The sequence below is a fragment of the Rhinichthys klamathensis genome, unplaced genomic scaffold (genome assembly GCF_029890125.1).
Source record: "Rhinichthys klamathensis goyatoka isolate OS25496 unplaced genomic scaffold, OSU_Roscu_1.1 h1tg000266l_1, whole genome shotgun sequence".
NCBI classification, from domain to species: domain Eukaryota; kingdom Metazoa; phylum Chordata; class Actinopteri; order Cypriniformes; family Leuciscidae; genus Rhinichthys; species Rhinichthys klamathensis.
In genome coordinates, this window is record NW_026606787.1 from 595,671 (window position 1) to 610,463 (window position 14,793).

The following is a 14,793-nucleotide window of genomic DNA, read 5'->3' on the forward strand; positions in this document are numbered from 1 at the left end:
TAAATTCCCTCTGTTCTTCTAGTCCTTGTCCGATATACTTTGTATTATGTGTGTGAGAACCCTCTACCCGTCTGCTCCTGTGATTTATAAAAGAAGTAAAAGTTTAATTTGGAAGTTCTGACTCTTCTGCTAATTCCTTCTGCACCATACCGTTACACTAGCATCTGCTAAGAGGCAAGTTGGGACATGCTGGAGACACCAAAGACCAGGCACAGCTAATTTGGGAAACCCTGACAACAATGGCAATGGCTGACAACTGCAGAGAAGCACATGGTTGCAAGGAAGTGAAGGCTGCCACAGAGAAAATAAACTAATAGATAAATGAAATGATGACAGCAGATTTGAGTCACAATGAGCTCTATAATAACTTACCAATAGCTGCTTTGTAGTACATCCAGACATCCTGAGGGGACAGGGCCCTCTCCCAAATCACAAACTCATCGAAGGCACCTGTGGCATAGTGGTTGTAACGCCCGACATTTCCTGTGCCAATGACCAGATCGGCATAGGGATCACCATAGTTATGGGAAACATTTCCTGTGGGGTCTCTGGTGCTTAATGTTCCATTAATGTAGACCTTTAACCCCTCCGTTTGGGTCCATGTGAAGAGCACATGTGTCCAGTAGGGCCCTAGATAAAGCACAGAGACGATAGGAGAGAGAAAGCCAGCAAATTAAATTTAAAAACATTCAAACAAATAAATAAATACAACAATTGATTGTTTGGAAATAGAGATAATAGTAATATTATTTCCAGATCTACTTGCGCTGTCTGGGTCCATAAAACACAAGTTTAAAATGAACAGAAACGGAGAGCTGGAGACAGCATGTGGAATGGATAATGGATTTCATCAGCTTATAATGAAGCCAATAAGAAATGGTATACATAAACTCTGAGTTGAACTGTCAATGGCTCATTTCATCTGTCCAGGGATAAAATGGCAAATGGAGACTGTCTCATCACATCATCCCACTCAAGACGTAATGTTTTCTCTCTCTCTCTCTCTCTCTCTCTCTCTCTCTCTCTCTCTCTCTCTCTCTCTCTCTCTCTCTCTCTCTCTCTCTCTCTCTCTCTCTCTCTCTTTTTGTAAGGGATTGGTTCATGCTTTGGTAATACATGTTTTAGTCTTAAGGACATAATCCTGGGTTATCCTGTTCATGTTATGACAGTATCTTAGAGGCCTTGGTGTATTTCTAACATTCTTATTTGCATATTTATGGGTTATATTTAGTAACATTGACTGGGCAAATATAAATGCTCCTGTAACATCTGTACACACTATAAAACACATCATAAGATAATGTAATTATAAGTCTCTTACAGTAATATTTTAAAAAGTAATATTTAAAAAATATATATTATTACACTTTAAAATAAATGCTTTCTATTTTAATATATTTTAAAATGTAATTTATTTCTGTGATGTCAAATCTAAATTTCAGCATCAGTGTCATTCTAATATGCTGATTTGGTGATTTGATAATAGAAAATTCAAAAGAAAATAATTTATTCAAAATGTTGGTTTCATTTTAAAAGTCTTTGCTGTCACTTTTGATCAAATTATTACGTTGTTGCTGCATCAAAGTATTTTATTTAAATTAATTTACAAATCTTACTGATCCCAAACTTCTGGATGGGTGCATACAATCACTAAACTTAGCAACCACTTCAATCCAAACAAGACCAGATATTCTGAAGATTTGAGAAGCAGAAACATGGATACTGAAGATGGAAGTGACACAAATCCCCCAATGACTGAAAAATCTTAGATGAAAGAGAGATCATTATTTTCTCGGGCAGCTAATTTTCACTTACGGTACACTTTCATTTTTTTTCTTCACAATAAGATCAAAATTTAAATCACGCTGTCAAGTCCAAAAGAGAACGTTTATTCTGAAGCCTATTGACTGTTTCGACATCTGGATGTAATCAATATAATTATGAACACAACTACATATTTTATGGTCAGACTGCAAGTGTAATTCCAAACCAGAATGTATTTCAAACTGTCCATGTGCGCAAAATATCAAGATCATGGGAAATCTTTTTTGGCTTTAGAGATAAGGCAAAACAATTTGGTTCCCCAAACATTTAAACTCTTTCCATATCCTACACTAAAATTTCCCCGACACACTCAAATAATAACTACCTGGGAGTTCGATTTGTGCTTTCCATGTCATGGAATCTCCTCTCGTGTAAAACTCCACGTATCCGCCAAGAGGGTTGGAGTAGACAGAGAAACCACTCGAGAAGATTTTACCTCCGGATGCAATCGCAAAACGAGACTCTATCTCTTTGTTTTTCCAGAAGAAGGAGAACGTTATCCCTGTCCAGGAGTAACAGTTAAGTAAAGCTTTAATGTTGAACACAAGGTATTTTAACTTAAAGGAAAATAATACTTTACAGAGTATACAGGATTTAACAGATTTAACAGTGCAGTATGCTGTGATTAGAAGCTCAAATAATTGCATTTCTTTATTCAAAATTTCACTTTCAAATGTATCATATTATTTTTTATTATGAATTTGAATGTACATTTAAAATCAATATGATTTCCATAATCATCTGGCTCTCACCAAGCTCTTTTTCCGATACTTACTGATCTAACTTAACTAAACAAAAGCTTCTTTATTAGATCCAGGCTGCTTCATTACAAACAACATTACAGCAAGTCTTACTTTGGTCAAGCCCTGGAAAATAAATATAAATGCAACATATTCTCCTTTTTGCGAGCAAAAGAATGTGCACTGATGTGAGCAGATGAATAACAGATGATATCAGCTTTCACGCACAAAATGTTTGATGTAAGCTGATATATTTGCTCTTGAGAAATATAAACTTAATTTTGAACCATTAGCCTTTATTACGTCATGTATAAACCTGAGCAACACATTACTCAACTGTCATACATCTATGACCATATAAAGGTGCACTTCTATAACATCAGAAAAAGAGTGCATGAAGATGATAAAAACTCACCGGCAGGTCCACACAGAGTAGGATCACTTATGCAGGAGTCTTTATAGTTGCCAAAGTGAAGGTAAGTGGCTCCATTATCACCATTCAGATAGATGCCCTTATTCACCATTCCTTCTACAATGTCTACACAATGAAAGACCAACCAACAAGATTATAACACTTGCAATATAACATTTCAAAAACCATTACAGTTTATAATCACCTCATGCTAAATCTTTTGGGTGAATAATCATTGATAGCCGATCTGAAAGTCTTTATGGGGGAATCCTAACCTTTTACCCATATAGTAAAAATATGAGTATTTTGCTCCATCCTCTAGAACAACAAGAGCAGATCTCCTGAATTATGAGGATCTAAGGAATTCAAAATCCCCCATCTGAGCAACTGAACTGCAGATGATTCATGACAAGTTTTTCCTTTGCGAGGGCAGTGATTTTGGTCAATAAATCCTCCTTTGTTATACCTAAAAGCCAAGGCCAGGATCCGTGGATCACAATGGGAGCCATAGCACCATCGCACCTCATGAATGGATGAGTTGAGAGAAGAGATGATGATGGAAAAGAGTGCTCAGTGAAGACACAGTGAATGGCAGAAGACAGAGAGGAGACAGACTGAAGTGTGGAGCGAGTGAACAACAGCAGAGAGATAAAGAGGTACAGACTACAGAGGAGTGAACATCCATCTATGCAGTGAGATTCAGGGAATCGGCATGCCTTCGTGAACTAGATTTTGAGATTTACAGTAAAAAGGGGGAATCTGAATTACAATGTCACACAAGCAATCTGTGCTGATTTTAATGCTGCTTTCATATGCTATCAGAATGATCATAAATACAAGTTGCATAGAAGTGTCACTTGAAAACCCTACTAAATCACTAATTTGACTGGAAACTAAATTATAAAGTTATCAAGTTGGGATGACCAGTAACCTTTTTAAAAATGGAGCTTGCTAGCTGTTGCAGTTTCAGTCTCATTTATGTTTAAGTTTGGGGTAAGTAATTTTTTTTTTTTTTTTTTTTTTAAAGAAATCTTTTATTCAGCAAAGACATTAAATTAATCAAAAGTGACAGTAAAGAGATGTTACAAATGCTGAACTTTCCATTTAACAAATAATTTTGAATATGAAATATTAAGCAGAACAATTATTTTTATAACATTGATAATAATAATAAAAAATGTTTCTTAAGCACCAAATCAGCATGGATGAATCAGTAATGGCTGGTGAAACTTTAGCTCATTTTAAAATATATTATAATAGAAAACTGTTTTTTTTTATCATAATGTTTTACTGTATTTTTGATCAAATAAATGCAGCCCATTAAAAAAATCTTACCGACACCATGAAAACAGTTACAATGTTGCACAATCCAACATTGCAGGACTGTTATACTAAATAGCAGCACTCTTGCAACGCTGTTCGACCAATCAGATTCAAATCGTTGTATAATTGTTTTTTTGGCTGGGACATTTGTTTTAAACGAACTGACATAACAAATCACAGCGCAAACAGTAGATTTCCAAAATGGGGCAAGGTTTTCAAACGCAGTTTCACAAACACACTGGATCCAATAAAATCACTAGTAAATCTTGAAAGGTTTGATTTGGGTGAAGAATGCCAGATTAAACAGCACTAAACAATTCATGCTTCAATTACTCTAATGTAAATGGTCATATATCAGAGTTTTTTAGTTTATTTTCTCCTAATGATGTCCTGCTGATATACAAGGTCTACATGAATGTATAGGCCCTAATGCTGTTCTTTGAGACCCTAGCTGTAGACTAGTAAGTGAGTGAACGTGTGAGAGCCTCACCTACAGTGGCGGAAATGTTAGTGTAGGCAGAGTCATTGGTATACACAGAGGAAGAATTATGGGTAGTCAGGACAGTGTGGTTGTGGATTCTGACAGCTGTGATGGAGAGAATGTGGAAATAACAAAGAAAGTGAGACAGAACAAACAAAAAACAGGTGATTCAGCAACATACACATGTACAAATGAGTATAGAGACATGAGACGGGGAAAAAAGGGACATTGTGAGACACTCAGGCAGACATGGTGGACAAGATGACCAGTGTAACATTCAATGAGATTTTAACATATCTTTCAGGTCCGCACATGGGACAACACATTGTGCCGACACAAGTCCGAGAGGCCTAGCGAATTCCTCTCAGCCCTCCATTTGTTCAGAATTAGCCGGCACAGAACAAATGCCATACTGTACATATACTGGAAATATACTCCAGCTATGGAATAATGTGTGGAGGTTTGTCTTACATGCACAAATTCCTTATTTTCAACAGGTCTGTTTACCAACTGTATACCAAGGTGAGTTTGGTCCTCTAAAACTCCACTAGTAAATCACTGAGAGAAACTGTGTACCTTTGACACCCTTAAATGTCATAGTCAGTTGTCTTCATCACAACTGAGGTAATCATGCAAGTCCTCAACTTTTCGGCTCAAATAAGCAAATCAGTTCGTTTTAAGAGCTGAAGACAGCTGCAAAGCCACAGAGATTTCTGAAACTAAGACGTGACCATAGAAGAATGTTAAACAGCTGTGGTGACAGAAAGACAGACAGACAGACAGAAAGAAAGAAAGAAAGAAAGAAAGAAAGAAAGAAAGAAAGAAAGAAAGAAAGAAAGAAAAGCAGGTGTGACGTTTACATACTTATGTTAGTCCCATTAACATGACCTGTTCTGTTCCCAATCTGGTCCGATAGACCGTGGATCCCTTCCACTGAATCCAGTGGCCAGTAGTGTGAAGCCGTGGCCAGCACCTGCAGGCCTGAGAACAACATACACACATCCAAGCATGTACGTCATCAATGCAAATACTGTACACAAGTGAAGAAAAAAAAAACATTATAGTGAGAGTTTGTTGTCTCAATCCAGCATCATCATTTAAACGATTGTTTTCTGTTTATTTTTATTAAGGTTAACAGTTATGTAAATGATCTTCAGACAACTCTACTGTTTATGACTGGTTCAGTCCAGTTCAGACTCATCCCTGCTGGCCAGTTTTGTTTTTAATTTAGGCTTCAATTTGGAAAATTCTGTGTGCATGGTAACAAACATCCAGAAGAGTGCTTAACCTGGACTGTAAGGAAAGACCTCTTAGGACTTGCCTTTTGAGAATGAAATCTTGACATTTCTATCGGCATGCAAAGACAGCAATTTTAGTGGTTAATAATCTAAATATTTATATAATGAAACAAATTTATCAAAATTCCATAATTATTTATTTTAGAAAGTTGTCTTAACTCTTAATTGTATAGTAATACTTTTAGAAAGTATGTATATATATATATGTAGAAGCTGTGGATATTTGTAAACAGATTTAAATGTCGATGCTTCGTTTCGCTGCGATTACGGTGACGTATTCAATGTTTTAGGACAAGCAAGGGGGACATTAAAAAAGAAGACATTTCAACCATTTGTCTGTAAATCGCCAGTAAAAACTATCATTTTTATGTAAATAAAGTTTTTGTTTTGTTTTTTTTACTAGCCTAAAGGTTGCACTGAATTACCGGTAAATTAACCTTTTAAATTCAACACAACAACAACAAAAAAAAAAAAAACATTCATCCACATTTAAGATTAATTTCTTAGCTAGCCTACTGTTTAGTGTAGGCCCAAAGTTAACCAAAATAACGAATTTGATCTAAATATAGCTGCCAAATTTACGTTGAGTTCTGAAGAAAAAAAAAGTGAATTTTAATTTCTTTTACCTGGATGTTTTGACGGTGATACAGTGTCACTACGAACCTGAAAGAACTTAAAAAACATATTATAAATCACATCAAGCTATATTAAAAACAAATGTTTCTTCTGTCCAAAAAAATAATCTTACCTGAAATACGCTCAGGAGAGTCAGTAGGACTTTACAGTATATTAAGTCCATGGTTTAAAAAGAGTTTTCAGCAACAAAAGAAAGTTACAGTCTTCAAATCTATACTGCGCCGTTAATGGTCAAAGAACAAATCATTGCGCTTATATCAGAGTAAAGATATTTTTATGGTATTTTGCTAAGAAAAAAAAAGTTATGAGTGCGTCAGAATATGACGTTCAAAATGACCAGGCAGTAATAAAGATCACTTGTAATTGTTAACTAAATTCAGAGTTTGTAATCCATCGTTTAAGAGTCCGTTTGTAGCCTATCGCGCGCTGCGCTCGAGCTTTGATGAAGATGAAGAACAAGCGCTGAGCTCGCGCTCTCTTCAGTGGGTTGAGCCCATTGGGCGGTAAATGCTACTACATAACTGTTTCCTATGGGACACGAAGTTGTTTTCCTGCAGGGGGCGCATGTAGGCTCCTACATTAATTCCCATTTAAATATCAGGACATGTTTGTCTTAGCACATATATTCATACATTAGAGTTGCAGTGTAAATCTTTTCATTACAAGAAAACTGACATCAGAAAAGAATTACGTTCCGTCAATCTTTATAACCTTATATAGTAATCACAAGCAACAGTGATTGGTCCATACTGAGCAGCGTTGAGAATAGTAACATCTAGCCCGTGACAACGTCTTCTTCAACGATCTGGATTAACAACTGAATAATGACTCTGAGAAAAGTTACAATCTATTGAAATACACAGCAAACAATTAAAAATCATTACTTTTCGAGCAGTTAAAAATAGGCCAATTTTGAACAACCTTTCGAACTTTTCTCAGCCTCTTGACGTGGGAAATATAGACGAATGACGTCATTTTTAGATTAAAAAGCCCCAAGGTGGTGCTGAAAAAGAAAATGTTGTCCAATTATTTTTAATTGCATTTATAGCTAAATGTTTTTGGGTAGATTTGGAATGTTTTCTTTGTAAATGCTTAGGGATGAAAGTTTTCTTTTCTGAAAAAGATGCTTTTTTTTAATAGACAAAGATTAGCCTACCACCAAATGTGGCCTTCATTGTTTATCTTTGTTTGATTATGGGGAAATACCATATACATAAACAAAAATGGACTAAAGGAAAACCAAACTTTTTGTTATTTAAGATAGATAAGATCAAATACATTGAGTTACTACTTGGGTTGAATAATAGTAAAGCAAAACACACTAGGTCTCTATGTGAAGCTTTTATGCTATTTATATGATGATCTCATACCTGTTCTTTTTTCGGTTTATATTATTTTCAAGAAGAAACAAAAAGGTGGGGCTGCAGAGCTAAAAACAAATGCATGAGAATGTGTTAAGCTACTCTGGTAAAATATGAATGAAGGGACGAAAAAAAGTGTGTGCAGGTATATACATTTATTGTTTTATCTTGGAGTGTATGAGAAAGGAACCTTTGACCCTTGTACATTTTGTGAATTTGTGCACACCTTTAAAGGATGCAAATCACTACAAAGGCAGGCAATTCTTGACTTTGGGCGCCATCTATTGGAAGTACATGATTATATTGTATCAACCATCACCATTAGGCATTCACTCACCTGTAAAACTGTAGAACATTGAATATTGAGTTAATAGAATAAACACATACTACAGTGTGTATAAAATATCAAATTTATTTTGATATAAAACTGCACATGCACACTCACACAATATTTGATAACCATCAATATAGGCTTATAATCTTTTTCATAAAGCTAGCACACAATTGCAGACTTTAAAACATTATGGTTTGAAGACACCATGAGGATAGCTTGCACTGTCAGATTATAAAGTTTAATGTACAAAAAAGGCAGTCTGAAAAGCAAGTATAAACATTTAAAAAGAATGTACAAATGGACAAAAGTACAAAAAGAGCAGCAGTCACTCAAACATTTAGAAGCGATGTTCTGTAACATATCTTATGATTAAATGACTCGGCAAAAAAAATATACAGTTATTCTGATGAATTAAAATGCCTGGAATTTGGCTGTAAATTGTACAAGATATACAGAATGTTTCTCATACATTCCTGTTTTTTTCTTTTCTTTTGGCAGTCTCGGTCAATCCTTGCAAACCTACTTTAGCATGTTTGTTCAGGGCAAAATGTAGGGGTGAAATGACAAAAAAGAAAAAAAGATGAACAATGAATGGGGAACAAGTACAGACTGGATCAAATGGATCACGTATTGGAAACGGTTGGAAATGTTTCCAGAAAGATTTTCCTTGGCCATACATTCACAAATGCTCATTTCCTTCATCCTTATCAAGTACAGAATAGGTGCATCATTTTATTCAAATGGTTTGAATGCTGGGAGAGGCATCAGTGAGCCAAAAAACAAACTGATTTATGTAAAATTATGAATAAGTTGTGCTAAATAAGTGGAAATTAAGGGCCTTGTTTGTGAAAACATACAGAACTTCATGTGTAAATCGTGTATAAAAACATTCTTAAGTAAATTGTTGCATTCATTTGAACAATTTACATGAGAATGGATTTACGAACCATTTAAACGGACATTTGTTCTTTCCAAAGTGGTTTAAACAAGGTTAGAGTCCTCCCTCCCTACTTTTGACACACGTTGCAAAAAAACAACACAACACTTGGTCACACAGATTTGAAATACACTGCTTTTTCATGAGGAGGAAAACATCTACATGACTGCACATGACACAGACAGACGAATCTCACCCAGATGACTGGACACAACACAAACCATTGTGCATTGAATAAGGCAAATATGACGGGGCTCCACTAGGAGTTTCATGACCTTTTAGTGCTAAAACAATCCAGTCAAAAGTGGCAGAACATCCCCCCCCCCCCCCCTCCCCCTCCCCCTTATTTGTGCTAACTCCTACAAATTTGTGCTAGGTTATCTTTCTCTTAGAAAAGGAGCTCTAGATCTAAAATGTGCCAAAAATAGTTATAACATAATAATAATAATTATTATTTGTTATATTAAATTTAAGGGAAATGTATTTTTTTTTAATGTTTATTATTGTAGTTGTTGCTGCTTTTAATACATAATTAATAATAACAATACAATAATTGACTATCCCTTAAAATCAATCAAATAAAATATTATCCTAATTTAATACACATAGATTATATTTCATTATCCCTTGTACTGTATATTTAAGACATCAACTCACATTAGTGAGCATTAATATGTGCTTTTAAGAATTAAAAACGGGCAAACAAGACTTTGGAGTAACAGCTTCAATGGCATAAAGATGAAGTAGTGGTCATGAAAGCCCTAGTTTCCACCATTTCCCTTTCTCTTTTCCATGCCCAATTCATGTGATTACAGAAACAGAAGATCATGGGAGAAGTGTTATTTTATTTTCCCCACCTTCTCTTATAATTCCACTTTTTTCCTTAACCCGGCTGCCGTGAGGAGGGTTACTGTGTGTGAAACTATTTGACAGCACCAAGCCTTTTCAATAGATTCTTTCCTTTGGAGAGCAGTCCTTTTTTCTTAGAGTCAGCTCGGGGGCGCCGGAAGGAACTGCCGGGCCCCTGTGCTGCGGGGCCGGACCCCGGGATGTGTGGGCGCACTGTGGGGGTGGCACTTCTTCTGGGAGGGCCCGCTTTTTCCACGGGAACCTAACGGAAGACCCGCAAGGGACAGTTCAGGGCTGGATGTTTAAAAAGAAAAGAAAGTGTTTCTTTGCCTTTTAAAGCATCTCAACGTCATTACTGTACAACAGACACTCCCATCTCCTCTCACAGTCCTTTCTGTCCCAGAAGGGCCACCATACAGTCAATTATGAATGTATAGTACATTTTGCATCATAAAATAATACATCCAGCCAATAGGGGGCGGCACTCTAAACAGTCATCTGTGGGAATCGTTTTAGTAAAACTGCAAAAATAAAAAAATATGCTTCACTTCAAAAAACTAAACTCTCATTAAAACATTAATAAACCTGTTCAGACTGCAAGTGCAACAAAATAATCATAAGAAATTGACTGTTTTTACACAGTGACATGACAGTAATCTCATTTTTAGTGACAATGAACTAATTATGAACTCCTTAACAGCAAAAACACTTTAACATGCCATACTTTCCCCTTCATTTTAGTTGTATAGTTGCACAACAACACATCATTATGAGTATTTACGCTAACAGTGACAATCTATAATGGCAATGAAAAGAGAAGATAAGTATTTAATTTACCAGTCTTTTGAAGTAATCTATCACCTTTCAGCATGGTAACTTCACCAAGGGTGTTGGAGCCAAATCAAACCTGCTTTAAAAAAGCTTCATTTACAAAAGTGGCTGCAAGAACGCATAAACTTAAAATAAAAATCACTTCAATCAAATATATATGAGAATAGAACTACAATCTACGCTTTAGATGGATAAGGGTGAGAATACTTATGCTTGTTTGAGTTCACTCCTAGAGTTAATGGAAATAGTGCACCCCACACACACACCTGTATGACCTGGCTGACCTTGCCAATGTTTCAGTATTCATTTTGAAATAAAAATTTAAATAGTGTGAATTCGTGCTCAGTGCAGTATGATAGGGTGCACGTCCACAGGAGAGGAGAGGGTTTGTCCCAGGGCTTACACTAGGAATCTACTAAACTGCACACATTAGAAAAGAGAAGGGGTGGGGGTAAGGGGGTCAGGGGTCCAATTCTGACCGTGCAACAATGGCCTTATAGCTTTTTAAGACTTACAGTAGGAGTCAATGAAAGACGAACATAATAATGGACAACACCCAGAGAAACAACTGAAGATACCAGCTGTGCCTGTCTAATGCACTGACAGCAGTGGACCAATCACAGCTCTCTGAGCAGTGCTACTTGTAGTACTGTGAAACTGATGCACAAATATACAGTATGCCATGAGAATTCCAGGTCATGAGAATTATAGGTGTGTTTTGATGAGTGTTATGTGCCTTGTCTCTGCATGCATGTGTATGAATGCAAATGTGTGTGCCTACAAAGAATGTCAATGTAACCCATTATTTTAGTGTGAAATTGAATTCATAACAAATATTATAAATATACATCTTTTAATTATTATTTGTTTTTTAAAATATATATATACTATAGAGTTTAAATAATATTTAAATTATTTAATATTTAAAATATATATTTAAATAATATAAAAATATTGAAATTACAAAAAGTAAAAATGATATATTAATAAACTATGAGTTATAAAATAAAATAGTACAAAATAAAATGAAATAATTGCAAATATACGTAAATTCTGTGTTAGATTTTTCTTACATTTGAGCAATTAGAGCCAGATAAACAATTTATTGTAACTTTTTTTGTAAATGCTTGGTGTTAATGTGCCGTATGTGCATGTTTTATGCATACCAGGTGCAACAGTAATAAGGACCCGTGTCGTATGCATTAGACGAAGACAGCGCTATTCGTTGTATCCTCTGTTGCTCACTTACGTGACAGATACTGAGCCGTTACGGAGTGAAATGAACACTCTTCTTCTGTTTTGCCAAGCAAGTGAGGAAAAAAAAAACAATGCCATGATGTAATGCATCTCAATTGTCTTCACAATGAATATGAAAAAACAAAATCACCAAACTTTCAGTACAGAAAAACCTTGATGGGTCCTGATGATTGAGCAGAACATCCATCAGCAATTATATTTTCTTTTTTCTCTTTTCTTTTTTTTTACAGTCCATTGTACAATATCTACATCTACAGATAAAATCATTCTTGATACCTCTCTCTACTTGCAACATTTGTTTTGTGTCTCTCTGTAAGTTGATAGTCTTATATATCAGCAATACAAAAACAATTCTTTTGGAAACATATACAAAAGGATTTAAGGTTCGTTTTTTTTTAACTGGTCTCAATCCATTAAAGCACCTAAAAAAGTTTCATGGTGGCGTTGAAGCATTCTGAAAGTAAAAGCATGCAGTTCTACAGTTCTACATGGTTTCAGTTCTCTGTACATCAAAACTATCTCCTCTATTATAAATTGATTTCACGTTTAAACACAGTTACATTCATAAAGCATCAATTACAATGCTTCACTTGTGAATTAAGTAAAAAATAATAAAGAGTCTTTTAGTGCTTCTTTTCCCATAAATAATAACAATAAACTAATAATCTGGCACGTCTCTTTGCGCGAATTCTTTTTTCAAACAATGCTGTATGAATATGCAATTTCATTAACAGTTCACATTTCTCCTCAAATGCTTCCGCTGAGCATCTGACATAAAAATAAAGGTTCCTCAGTCTTGCATTTAACGGTATGTCTCTGTGTTTAGTAAGCTGTCTTCATTTCTCTTTTCTTTTCTGTTTTCCTTCAATGATCCATCAAAAAAGCAACCGGCTGTCACACAACACAAACACAGACGGAGAAGAGGAAAAAAACAGCGGAGCAGGAAGAAGATTAAAATAAATGGATGACAGAGGGCTAGTGTGTAACAGGATGTACCCTTTTGTTCTTTGTCCGGGACGGGTGGTCCTGGGGGTGACGGCTCGGGGTGTTTGTGAGGTAAACCTCCACATCATCAGGCACTTCTTCAAGAAAATTGGAGGGGACCAAACCCTTGTGTCCATTGAGCTCCCCCTGAATGGAAAACAGAGGATATCACGCACCTATGGCTAAATCCCAGTGTGGCAGCTCTCCTGTGTTCAAAGTCAATAGTAGGAATAACCTCAAACATGAAGGATCACCATTAGGTGTTTTTTAACTGCTGGCCACTGAGGAAAACGCATTTGCGGAAAAGTATAGTGTTTGCACCAAAAACACAGGTGGTGTGAATAATCTACTCACATAATAAAAGCCATCCTCATCGATCTCTCCAAACACTGTGATCACATCACCTGCACAAAACGTCAGTTCAGCCTGAAGAACAGAAAGAGAAAAACATGTTAGATTTCAGTCATCATTCATAACTGTCACAGAGCTAATTTAATATGCAAAAATGCAACAGTTACAACCACAATGTAGATCTATCTATCTATCTATCTATCTATCTATCTATCTATCTATCTATCTATCTATCTATCTATCTATCTATCTATCTATCTATCTATCTATCTATCTATCTATCTATCTATCTATCTATCTATCTTAAAAAAAGCTAAGAAATATCAGATATAAAAAAGAGACACTACGTTCCCTATTAGAATGAAAATGAAATCTAATCTTTTATAGCAAAATTCTTTAGTTCAGGTCCAAAACAACATCCACCAAACTAATGAAATACAAACACAGATCAACCAACACTGGGCAAGGCAGGTCCTCTCTGGGAGACTGTGAGCTGTGTTCACAAAACCACAGTGATTGTGTAACCCTTTACCTCCAGTCCAACAACAGCAAAACACACACACAGAGAGTGTCACAAATAACCATTCCATATTCCTTTCATAGGAACTCACTCACTTACAGCGGAGCAAATTTTACGACAGCCTGTCACAAAGCCTTCATAAACACATTATAATGATTCATAATATCCAATAAATGCATGCATAAACATTGGAATTAATTTAAGTGCATATTTTGTTCACTAAAGCATGACTCATGAAACACAAGGCTTCCTATTAGGGGTGTAACGATACCCTCATGTCACGATTCGATACATATCACGATACTAAACTCACGATACGATATTATTGCGATACTCCAAGACATATGATAAAGGGCTAACAAAAAATGTACTGTTGATTAAAATGCTAAATTTGATATTACATTGTGGGTTTAAATGAATAGGCTTGGACTTGGTGCTTGTAACCCAAGGACAATGGTGACACCAGAATAAAAATATTCAAGATTCTGAAGCTGAAAATACTGAATTATTTTAGATGAATATGCTTGCACTCTTTCACTGACTAGATATATTTAAAATAATGTCGGCCACTTTTTACTGGTAACATCAGACATTTGGCATTATCAGGACCCACAAATATTCCCAGATTGCATTATTATACATTATAATTAACATT

General features: G+C 35.6%; 2 protein-coding genes across 35 annotated transcripts in view; both read right to left on the reverse strand.

Moving 5' to 3' along the window:
* Positions 1–7,206, reverse strand: part of adgrd1 (adhesion G protein-coupled receptor D1) — a 51,860-nt gene extending 44,654 nt beyond the window's left edge. For 2 of the 4 annotated variants that reach the window (XM_056267946.1, XM_056267945.1), the window contains exons 1-7: positions 6,827–7,206; positions 6,705–6,750; positions 5,645–5,761; positions 4,790–4,885; positions 2,980–3,102; positions 2,150–2,326; positions 373–630 (exon numbers count right to left, since the gene is read on the reverse strand). In XM_056267946.1, coding sequence (XP_056123921.1) covers positions 373–630; positions 2,150–2,326; positions 2,980–3,102; positions 4,790–4,885; positions 5,645–5,761; positions 6,705–6,750; positions 6,827–6,877 — 868 coding nt within the window. In that variant the 5' untranslated portion in view covers positions 6,878–7,206. The remainder of the gene's footprint in view (positions 1–372; positions 631–2,149; positions 2,327–2,979; positions 3,103–4,789; positions 4,886–5,644; positions 5,762–6,704; positions 6,751–6,826) is intronic. The other 2 variants (XM_056267948.1, XM_056267947.1) reach the window with 2 other exon arrangements.
* Positions 7,207–10,073: 2,867 nt separating this feature from the next.
* Positions 10,074–14,793, reverse strand: part of rimbp2b (RIMS binding protein 2b) — a 193,837-nt gene continuing 189,117 nt past the window's right edge. For 19 of the 31 annotated variants that reach the window (XM_056267898.1, XM_056267904.1, XM_056267923.1 and 16 more), the window contains 3 exons: positions 13,622–13,693; positions 13,280–13,414; positions 10,074–10,457 (listed from right to left, as the gene is read on the reverse strand). In XM_056267898.1, the coding sequence (XP_056123873.1) occupies positions 10,269–10,457; positions 13,280–13,414; positions 13,622–13,693 (396 nt within the window). In that variant the 3' untranslated portion in view covers positions 10,074–10,268. Of the gene's footprint in view, positions 11,103–12,127; positions 12,321–13,279; positions 13,415–13,621; positions 13,694–14,793 lie in introns of those variants that run through there. The other 12 variants (XM_056267913.1, XM_056267924.1, XM_056267925.1 and 9 more) reach the window with 6 other exon arrangements.